At 33.3% G+C, this 12,158-nt stretch overlaps 2 protein-coding genes across 2 annotated transcripts; both read left to right on the top strand.

Moving 5' to 3' along the window:
• Positions 1-2,545: 2,545 nt before the first annotated feature.
• LOC112680836 (protein ALP1-like) lies at positions 2,546-3,566 on the top strand. The gene is made up of 2 exons (XM_025551050.1): positions 2,546-2,556; positions 2,654-3,566. The coding sequence occupies exons 1-2, from the start codon at positions 2,546-2,548 to the stop codon at positions 3,564-3,566; spliced, it is 924 nt and encodes a 307-aa protein (XP_025406835.1).
• A 5,411-nt stretch (positions 3,567-8,977) lies between these two features.
• Positions 8,978-11,516, top strand: LOC112680835. Its single transcript, XM_025551049.1, has 2 exons — positions 8,978-9,326; positions 10,810-11,516. The coding sequence occupies exons 1-2, from the start codon at positions 9,080-9,082 to the stop codon at positions 11,514-11,516; spliced, it is 954 nt and encodes a 317-aa protein (XP_025406834.1). The 5' UTR covers positions 8,978-9,079.
• Positions 11,517-12,158: the final 642 nt, after the last annotated feature.

Genomic DNA, 12,158 nt, shown 5'->3' with positions numbered 1-12,158 from the left:
GAAGCGTGATGCATATCGCGTGCATACGAATTGTAGAGACGACTAGTGACGACCGGTCGAATGTCTACGCATGCGAGAACGAGAACGGCGGGTACGGCGTTCACGTGCCGTGAAAATGAGTTAATTGGATGTGATATCGTTCGGTAACAACCGAAGACTCGCAAATCCCGATTAAAGGTCTATTCACACTACAACGGAACGGAGACGGGACGGAACCGTGCCGGAATTTCATCCGTCCGGGTCACCCGTTCTGTTGCGTTCACACTAAACGGAACGGACAGGGCTAGATTAAATAGATAACGTAAAATCAATATGACTAAAGATAGCAACTATTATTATTAAATATTTAATGAACTTATTTTCAAAAATGTAAGTCATTTGTGTCCTAACGTGTCAGTTGTAAGCACCTTATTTCTCGTTTATTAAACATCGAAAATGGCTAATTTTTCTAATGAAGAGCTGACGATGATTGCATTAATATTAGATGAAGAAGAATCCGAAAAAATAAAAAAGCAAACAAGAAATCTGTGGGTACATCCAGCTTGGCAGAAGCGTTCTGTCGAAGGCGAATTCATCACGCTGTACAAAGAGCTTGTGGATGACGAGTCTAAATTTCATAAATACTTTAGAATGAGTATGTACAGTTTTGAAAAACTACTGAATACAGTTGAAAGTGAAATTCAACGGCAAAATACACGCTTTAGAAAATGTATATCACCTAGACAACGATTAGCTGTTACACTAAGGTATGACAATTAATTAAATTAAATTAAAAAAAAATAGACTGTCTAAAATATAGACGGAGATTTACACAACTTATTCGATCAATAACTTTATTTCTAACCAATTTTTTTGATATTTTTTTTTTTATATATAATATAACACAAATTTAAAAAAGTGTTAGTTTTTTTAAATACAATAATTGAGTTTTTTTTTATCTACGTGTTTTATAAAAAAAAATTCATTAGAAAAAGTTATTGCCAGGTCATGGGGTAATTAATGACATAAATATTTGGTAAGGTAAAAACTCGTTTCTTTATTTTTAAAAATACTTGATTAGATTACCGATTTTGTTTTAAGTTTACATTTATTTTTAATTATTAATTTTTTTAAATTTTTTAAATTATACTCAATTAATTTATTAATAGTTATCCTGCTTTAAAAATTTAAGTTAATAAAAAATGTTTATAGTCTGAAAAAATTATACATTGATAAAAATTAATATGTTAAGTATAAGAAATATTTATTTTTAATAACTTTCGTTATGGCCCACATTATGAGTGCTGGGCCCAGCAATTGTTGAATCACGACTATGTTCCAATACTATGTCGGTCCCAACTGATGGATAATTATGAGATTCCATGTTACTTCCAGTGGATGGATAGTTATGGTTCCAAATAGGGTGTACATAGTTCGATGCAATATTTTGAGAAAACGAGTTTTGTTTTCTCATAATTTGCTGCATTTCCATATCTTGAACATTGTTAAACATTTTTGACTTGACCAAGTTCAAAAAATACGGGTCAAATGACTTCAAAGTACTTCCAATGCTTAGTAGAAATGCATCCACATGATCGGGATTTTCTTTTACGTGAGTATTTTTTTTTGATTCTAATAAATATTTCATCACCGTCGATGAAGCCGTCTCTGTTGTTGTTTTATTATTTTTTTTTTTAATATTTTATTGTTACATAAGTTTTCAACATGCTATGATGTTTGACCTGTAGATTCATTCAAACCTTGACTAGAAGATTGATCTTCATTCTCATCTTCTTCTTCTTCTTCTTCTCCTCCTTCTGTTCTGTTTTCTTCATTATCAATACTTGAAATAGTGGGCCTTTCTTGAAAGTAGGGTGTTAAAAAACTCAGTTGCTCCTGGAATTTATATTTTGAAATTTTTTTTGCTGCCTGTCCCGATGAAGTTTTTGTTTTATTCATAATTTTACGATATTGGTCACGAATATTTACCCATTTTGTTTTGCATACTGAAGCTAAAAAATATTTATATACATCTATTACCTATATTATATTCATAAGTATTATACGAGTAATATAATAAATTAAAATTAAAATATATTAATAAAGATTTAAAAAAAAATTAATGCATTTGATTTTTAAAATATGTTAATTTTGCAAATTGTTTTCTAAATTTTAACTAAAATAACTATACCACAAAAACACCTAAAAAACATTGAAAAACAGCAAATTGTAAACATTCTTAAAATCAGAAATCACTTTTTTCAACATGTGTTAGTGTTTTAGCTCAACATTTTCTACCTTAATATAAGCTCTAGTTTTTATTACGCTGAAAGATTAAATATGATGGTATTTTTATTTTAAGTTTTATAAAAATCGATTGAATAGTTTTTTTTTATATTAAACTTAAAAAAAACACGTAAAACCAACATTTTACCAAATTTGCAGATATTTTTTTATAGCCCCTGGTGTAAATAAAATATATTTATTTATATTAAATGAGTTTCCTCGGTTTTATTTTTTGAATTGAATTTTTTTCAAAATAATAAAAAAATATTGCCCATCCAACATGCAAAGTTGGTATTATGTTTGACTAGATTTTTAATTTAAGTGCCCATTTATTATCATTGAATTAATAAAAATTATTTAAATTATATGATATAAATATTTTTATTAGGTACTTGGCAACAGGAGATTCCCTAAAAACAATATCTTTCAGTTATCGTCTGGGTCATTCGACAGTTTATACAATTGTTATTGATACATGTAAGGCTATCATAAATAAATTAATGACTGAAGTTATGCCAATGCCCACGGAAAAAAAATGGAAAGAAATTGCCGATAAATTTTGGACATATTGGAACTTTCCAAACGTCATCGGGGCTTTGGACGGCAAACATATAGTTACTCAAGCTTTACCAAATAGCGGATCACTATACTTTAACTATAAGAAGACATTTTCAATTGTGCTTTTAGCTCTCGTTGACGCACACTATAATTTTATCACAGTTGATGTAGGTGCCTACGGAAAGAATAGCGATGGTGGTATACTTATGCACTCAAAATTAGGTAAAATGCTTGAAACAAACACTCTCAATATACCACCCAATTCAATACTTCCAGGAACAAATTGTAGTGCTCCATTTGTAATATTAGGTGATGAAGCATTTCCTTTAAAAAATTATTTACTACGACCCTATCCCGGAAAACAGTTGGATAACGAAAACAAACGAATTTATAATTATAGACACTGCCGCACAAGAAGAGTAGTCGAAAACGCATTCGGCCTTTTAACACAAAAATTTCGAATATTTAATGGAAGAATACAAGCAAACCCAGAAAACGCCGATATAATTGTGTTAGCTTCGTGTGTATTACACAATTTTATAAAAATAAGTGATAGTAACTTTTCATACAATCGCAATGTCACTGAATGTACACAGTTAAATGAAACTACTACGTCTACGTTAAATAACATACCGTTCCAAGGTGGAAATGCTAGTCAACAGGCATTTAATGTGAGAGAACTTTTTACTGATTTTTTCAATTCACCAGATGGAGCAGTTTCATGGCAACATAACTATATTTAATATAAACTAAATTTTATCTTATACCTATATGAGTATATAGAATTATATTATAATATGTACATCAAGGTAGATTTATAGATTTTAATTTTTTATTATAACTATTAATTATACAATTATTATAATGTGTAGAGAAACTATTAAAGTTTTAAAATAACTGTATAAATATAATATAATATTGCTTGCCATATTTCGTTTTCTACAAATTTAAACTTTCCAATATTTCTAAGTACTTTTTATATAAAATCATATTATATTTGTAACAACATAATTATTAATCACGGTTTTAAATCATGTATGAGTTAAAATTTATAACAGTATTCATCTGTAAATATGTACCTAGTTGGTTAAGTTCTTCTCCTATAATTTTCCAAGTTTTTTCTTTCCAAGCGCTATCGCTATATTTGCGATCACTCAAATCATAAAGCCCAGAGTGGGCCCGAACACATTCAATTAACTTTTCCTTATCCATAATGTAACTTAATAATTATGTATTAAATAATTATAAATATAAATATAATTAATAAACAATTAATTAATATTCATAATTTAATTTAATTAAAATTTAAATAATATAAAATATGTACACTGGTTGTAGCCTGTAAGTACCTTGTACGTTCAACGCTGAAAATAAAATTGTGATTATATGAACAAATAATATGTTTTTGACTACATGCGGTCCGCCGAATGCCGATTCTCATAAATCCACGTGTCCTGTCACACACGATTGCGCGTTTTTCAGCATCACATCCAGTCACCGTCAAAAACCAGCAATGGACACCTCCAAGGTTGTGGAGATGCTGGAGAAAGTCAAGGAGGCGGTCACGGTGCAAGGATCGATGGGGAACTGTCGCACAGCGGACGACGTCCGGAAGGCGGGAGTCGCTCAACTGCGGGCTGAGCCACTACTCTGGGCAGCTTACTGTCGGGGGTGGGCGGACCAGACCACCGATTTGGTGAGGTCCCTCGGCTCCTCGACGGTGAAGTCACCGGCCACTCCACCAACGCCGAAACCACCGGGTCCTAACCACCAATGGGGTCGGGGTGTGCTACACCAGCAATCAGCGCAGCACCGGCCGTCCGTACAACACCAACAACACGCGGCGCCAAACAGAGCACAACCCCACCACGGTAAGACACCAGCTCCGTACGGCCATAGCGGAACGTGACGTGGGTGAGACCGACTCCGGGACGTCCGTTAGTGCCCAGGATGCCACCGGCGGACCCGCACCCACCGACGACGGAGTGGACGGGGATGCCGAGCCGCGTGGCATACGTGGACCGCCTGCCGACGCCATCACCTGCACCTCCATCCGACAAGCCAGGACCACTGGAGCCCTGGCCAAAGCCCGCGAAGCCAGCCACACCGGCAACATCCAAGCGGTCGGCAGAACGGGCCAAGGAGCTGATGGGAGAGAACACCAGCGGCAGAGGAGACTGCGGGCAAATGCCGAGAGGGAAGACCCGAGTCAGCAGTACCGGCTGACGAAGGCGACTCCCTCGGCAGGGCCGACCACCGACCCGGAAGGTCGGGAGACGGTGCAAGTGTCAGCACCGGTACCAGGTAGTTCCGCCCAAGAACACCGACCGGAGCAAGACACCAACCCGGGGGAGGCGATGGAGGTCGATGACCGAATCCTTGACGAACCCGGGTCACCACTCCCAACATTCCCGAACATCGAGGAAGGCCCGCCCGTGTTCTCCACGCCACTTACGTCCCCCAGGGCGGACTAGACACCACGGCTGGATACGACCCGTCTACCATAGACTGGACATCGTCTCCACGCCTCGGCGTCGTCCTCACCACGCCTGGGGGACACCACAACGGAGGTACAGTTAGTCGGTAACCCGACCCAATAAGTCCGGACATCGCCGACGGACGAACCTCCATAACAGTCACGGGGAAATAGCGTAACAAACTGGAGCAGTACCGCGACTGGCGGTTTGGCGGGGGAGTATGACGCGGACCCGTGCGGCAGCCGTTACCGAAACGGCAGTCGCCGACCGTGTGCTTATCTCTCTCATCAACCACCACTTTGCGGCACGCAACGTCGCAGCGATACCCCGTCCACCCATCTATCACCGGACAGGGGACGCGAGCGGTCGCTACGACGTCCGAGAGGTACCACCACGTAACCGGGCTGTTTTTCCGATACCGTGTACGGATACACATCTCGTCTCGTGTTTCTCTTACTTTTCTTTATGTGCTCTCTTTTGTTTTTACGAACCAAACGTTTGTAAGTCACATTAACGAATTGATTATTGTTAATTTTCACTATATTCATTATATATATACATACATTTATTCAGTGTCATTTTTATTAATACAATTTTTTTCCTATAACGGTGTCCACCGCACCCACGACACATGCGCACCCACCACCATCACCTGTGTGCCGCGTCACACCTATATCACAAAAAATTATAATTACACTATATGAAGTACCTACTAAACTATATGTATTTAGATATTTGCTATGACTTAAAAAACCTCTATTAAGTGACCATCTATACTATTAAATTCTTTGGTCACTTTTTCCCATGCAGATCTCTTAACAGCTATCCCCTTGTTATCTGTGGCTTTTCCAGTAAGCATTGGATACCAACTAAGAATTTTCATCCAATCCCTTCTCTCTTCAGCTTTATAATTTACTCGTTTTCTGGAATACAAAGTTTGTTTTCGTTTTTATTACATTTTATTCAAATGTCCTATCCTCGTTTTGTTGACTTTTTTTTAACATTATACTTACTTAGTTTGATTTTCACAAGACATTTTATAACAGTTGATGGTAAATTCAAATGAAACAGTTAATACGGGTATATTATAATATTATTATTATTTTAATTTTATTTTATATTTTTATATATAATATTATTTATATTAATAAGTTATAATAATAAAACTTAAATATAGAATTATTATGCGCGGGACAATAAACAATGTGGCTTGATTAAAGCATTAGGCTTTGATTGGTCAGTATCTTATTACACAACTTGACAACAATGTATATCAGTATACTCAAAAGTTCACTTAAGTAATGTTTAAAAATATAGGCTAAGTTTACCTTAAGTGATATGTAATTTTAAGTAATTTTTAAAAATTTCGTCATTTACTTAAGTGTACTTAATATTACACTTAACTTAAAATTAAATAAAAGATAAGTTTTGTTTGAAAATACGACCGTTAGGCTATCTAGTTCTCTCAAAGCTATATATTGCTCCCTTGTACGACCTCTTTTAGAATATTCTTCCTTTTTTTGGGACCCTTTTACGGCAGCAGACTCTTCTTGCATTGAGAGGTGTGTAATTTCTTAGTACTTAATCTGTTATTACTTACTACTGTTTTTCCTTGTTTACTTTTGCTTTTATTTTTATTTGTAAATAATCGCCGTATTGTTTGGCGTTTATCTATTAATTGTTATAATATTCATTATCATTACTACAAATTGTGTTGTACTATTGGGCTCCTTATTGTAGCCCGTTCATTCATATAAATAAATAAAAATAAATAAATAAATAAAAACATATATTATCAACAATTTTCATTAGTTTCATTAGTTTATGTTATAACAAGGTATCAGGTGATGATGGTGTGGTTGCAGAATTGTTAAAGAGAGGAGGAGTACCGCTAAGAAAGAAGTTAACAGAAATCATTAGGTGTGTATGGAGAGAAGAAAAAATCCCAGACTATTGGAACACGGCTATAATTTGTCCTGTATATAAAAAAGGAAACCCGACAGTAACGGAGAACTATAGAGGTATCTCTTTACTTGACGTAGGCTATAAAGTACTAACAACGGTAATCTTAGAAAGAATAAACATATATGCCAAAGACATTATCGGAAATTACCAATGCGGTTTTAGAAAAGGTAAGTCAACCACCGACCACATCTTCGTGATAAGACAAGTGATGGAAAAATATTATGAATTCAATGTAGAACTACATATACTATTTATCGACTTCAGAGAAGCTTATGATAGTATAAACAGAAGGGAACTATGGAAAGGTTTAGAACTACTCGGAATACCAAAGAAGTATATAAATCTCGTTAAAATGTGTAATGAGAAGACAATCTGTAAAATACGCTACTTACAAAATTACTCGGAAACATTCGAGGTAAAATCTGGTCTACGCCAAGGTGACGCCCTCTCTCCTACATTATTCAATCTAGCTCTGGAAAAAATAATAAGAGATACAAACGAAGAACGGAACATGGACATAATTGGGGAGTCGGTAATTTTAGCCTATGCAGATGATATTGTAGTATTAGGGAAGACGAAAGAAGAAATTATTCAAACAACCGAGAAACTGGTCAAGAAAAGTAAGTCGATGGGCCTATGTATAAATGAAAATAAAACCAAGTATATGTTGATGTCAAGAAATAATCAGAATACAAACGATCTTTTAATTAGTAGCATGAAATTCGAAGCTGTAGATAATTTTAAATACCTTGGAGTAAATGTCAATAATAAGAATAATATGCATCAGGAAGTGAATGAAAGAATTATGAGTGGAAACAGGTGTTATTACAGCATAGTCAAAATACTAAAATTAAAATTACTTTCAAGGACATCAAAAATTCTTCTATATCATAGCTACTTGCGCCCAATTGTAACCTATGCTTGTGAGACCTGGTCCATAACAAAAGGCGATGAAAGGAAACTAATAATATTTGAGAGAAAAGTACTCCGTAATATCTATGGACCACGTTTCAACCAAGAGACCAATACCTACGAAAGAAGAACAAACGATGAATTACAGAAATTGTACAAAAGACCAAATATCCTAGCATTTATTAGAAACAAACGACTAGAGTGGTTTGGACACACTTGGAGAGCAGATGGTCTATTAATAAAAAAAGTACTTGTTGAAAAAATTAACAAAACAAGGCCCCTAGGAAGACCAAGAACCCGGTGGATAGATGTGATAACCAGAGACTTGAAAGAGATAGGCCAAAATGTAACTTTTGAGCTGACGTACAACAGAGAGAGATGGCGAGACCTCTTGAAGGCAGCAATGGTTCTTAACGGACCGGTAAGCTGAGAAGAAGAAGAAGTTTATGTTATAATATAATGGAAATTAATACATGCTCAAAATGTCTTTCTTTTTCAAAATTTCTTCTTTTTAAATACTACGTATTATAGACTTTTGTGTTTGGTAATTTATACGTTGTATTAATTGCAGCTAATATTATATATTATATTAAAGTTATCATGTTTTGAAACTGTTTATTTTAAGTATATTATTGTAATTGTTATATTAGTTTTGATTACCTGTTTTTATGGATGTTCACTTTCTCTGGGTATTCATTTAGTGCAAATGAATAGAACTCTGAATATGCATCTGTTTCAATGAATAAGTGAGAGTTCAATTCTTTTGCAGTTTTCATGATACCCGTAACGCTATGTCCTAACTGAATCCGTGCGTTGCGTGCGTTGCGTGTATTGCGGGCGATGCGTGCACGCAAATAAAACCAACTGCAACAAAGTACGAACATGTCCTAACTGGCCGTAACATGCGTGCGATGCGTTTTAACGCACCGCACAAAATAGAGCTTGTTCTATTTTCCAACGCAACGTTGTGCGTCAAGACACATTGTCAATTATTTAAATTTATTTTTTTTTGTATTTCAAAAATGGATGTTCTTATTTCCGAAGTACAAAAAAGATCAGTACTTTGGAATAAATGGGAACCAAAATTTAAAGATCGGGTAGTGGCAGACAGGCATTGGGATTCTGTATCCAAAGAACTTGGAATGTCAAGTAAGTTTAAAAGTTTAAAATTGTATACTGAATATACTAGCTAAAGAAATATATTATTATTACAATATTACAATATTATTATTTATTATATAATATATTAATATTTTATGGAATAATGTAATCAGTAATATAATACAAAAATAAAATAATGATAGTAATAATATAATTAGTTCCTATAAGCAATACAAATTGGACAATTTGGTAGGTTAAAGTTCTATATCGTGGTAATTTATAATTTCCTTAAAATTTAGCGAAAAATTTTTTTTTATAATATACAACAATATTTATCGGTTATTTATTTATTACAATATATTACAATTTATTATTGGAAAAAAAAATGCTTAAATTACTTCTTATATTCTCTGCTGCTCTGGATGTTTTATTATTTCTCACAGTTACTGCTAAATCGCTGGATAAATTATTCGTTTGGTTTGATATATCAGAGTCCATATAATTTGTTGTTCCTTTTTTTTCCAAATCTATAATCACATTGTGCAGCATACATATTGCTTTTACAATGTGATTAGCATTGTCTACTTTTGTCTCTATAGACTTCTGCAAAATTCTAAATTTTGCTGCTGCTATACCGAAAGCACATTCTATTGTCATACGTGCTCTGGATAGTCTATAATTAAAGTAACTTTTATTTACATCATTTAGTAACCTTCTTGGGTATGGTCGCATCATGTATGTTCGTAAAGGAAATGCTTCATCAGCAATGAAAATATATGGACTAATTAAGTTCGAATTTGGTAGTTTTTTAGGATAAGGTAGCTTCAAAGTTCTATTTTCAAGACGTTTTAAAATATTTGAATTTGATAATATACCTCCATCGCTATCTTTTCCATAAGATCCGACGTCAATCATAATAAATTTATAATTTGCGTCTGCAACAGCCATCAAAACAATAGAGTAAAACTGTTTATAATTAAAAAACATACTACCGGATTTTTTTGGACATTTTATCCGAATATGTTTGCCGTCTATACTCCCAACACAATTTGGAAAGTTCCAATTTTCATCAAATTCTTGTGCAATTTTTTCGAAATCAGCTATCGTAGGTGTGGGCATATGTTTTTCTTTCAATATTTTCCAAATTGCTTTACAAATTTCGATTACAATTGAAGACACTGCTGTTTTTGAAATTCTAAAGGTTAAAGCAATTTGCCTAAAAGCTAAACCAGTAGCAAGGTATCTGTGCGGAAAAAAATTTGGAACATATCATATTGTATTTAAAATTTTAAAATTAAATAAATAAAATTTTAAAGTTTAACTAAATCGAATAATTCAATACTATAGGTAACCATAAATAGCCAAAAAAAACCTCAAAATCTTTCAAAAGTTATATCATGTATAGGTGATAATATATATATTATACTAAGATTCAATGTTGTAGAAAATTGGTATATTTGGTATACTAATTGTAATTCTAAAAATTATTGTTTTACACATTTCACACAATATTTAAATTTAATTTCCACAGAAGACGATGTTAAAAAAAAGTGGAGAAGTCTTAGAGATCAATTTTTAAAAGAATTTAAAAAAATCCCTTACAGTCGTTCAGGAAGTAGCCAAGAATATGCTGCGCTATATCAAGGCAGATGGAGCTATTTTCGTGCGATGTTATTTTTGAAGGACACTGTCACACTAAGAATAAGTGATGGAAATATATCCGATGTAGACGTAGATGAGGTTGAAGAAGACATCAATGAGGAACAAGACGAACTCGAGGATGTTGACCAGTCATTAGAACTAAATATTTCTACAAATGATTATAATACTTCATCACCCCCGTCAACTTCATTTACGACAACTAAAAAAAAAAATAAGAGATCAAAAAAACAAGAAACGGGTAATACTTTTGAACAACAACTGATTGATCTTGAAACTAGAAAACTAGCCGCATTAACTGAATCACCCGCTCCAGATGACGAAGATATGCATTTTTTTAAATCCATTCTTCCATATTTTAAAAAAATGAGCCCCATTCAAAAATTACGAGTGAGAAACGAGTTCCAAAATATTTTGATACGTGAAAGTGTACCACCACAGCAATACATCGGCACAACAAATTCACATAACCAAAATTACATTATTCCATCAGTCTCTACCGTACATCCAACATACACTTCCATACCACCATCTTTACCAAATTTCCACTATTCAGACGACACACATTCTAGTATTTAAAATTAAAATATATAATTAGTTATTTTTATAATTTCTTATTTTAAAAGTTAAAAAGTTTTTATTTTTTATTTACAATGTTAATTTAATACTGCTATACAGTTATTTTTTATAATTTCTTATTTTAAAAGTTAAAAGTTTTTATTTTTTATTTAATTATTATAATACTAATATAATACTGATATACAGGAATCTAGTTTAGTTTAATTAAATTAGTTTTATATTTTAATATATTATGTTATTGTTAATATAATATAAAAACTATTAATCATTTGATTTATTATTTATTAAACTAATGTGCTTACCTTAAAGTAATAATCAGTCTCTCTTCCACAGAAATTGGTATTTTAAAATTGGTTGTTTTATGATAACATTCATTTTCAATTGCCTCTTTTATATAATCAAAAGTACTTGTACTCATTCGTGTGTAAGAACAGAATAAATTATCATCAGCACGTAGCTCTGAAAACAAATGATGAAACTCGCCAAAATCAAACCTATCTTTATAAATTTGATGCGGTGGTTTACGTTTGCGTTTTTTTTTCAAAATAAAAAGTTTAACCGCCAAACTTTCGGATAGTACAATTTTTCGTTGTTCGGAGGTTAACGACATGTTAACAACTGAAAATAAAATGTACAACTGCC

The sequence above is a fragment of the Sipha flava genome, unplaced genomic scaffold (genome assembly GCF_003268045.1).
Source record: "Sipha flava isolate LNK unplaced genomic scaffold, YSA_version1 18182_pilon_pilon, whole genome shotgun sequence".
NCBI classification, from domain to species: Eukaryota; Metazoa; Arthropoda; class Insecta; order Hemiptera; family Aphididae; genus Sipha; species Sipha flava.
Note: the sequence above shows the minus strand (reverse complement) of the source record. Positions and strands in the feature narration are given on the sequence as shown.

Coding starts and splice junctions, on each gene's coding strand:
- LOC112680835 (XM_025551049.1), top strand. CDS start 9,080: ATGCGTGCGATGCGTTTTAACGCACCGCACAAAATAGAGCTTGTTCTA. Junction 9,327..10,809: donor CAAAGAACTTGGAATGTCAA/GTAAGTTTAAAA, acceptor TAATTTCCACAG/AAGACGATGTTAAAAAAAAG.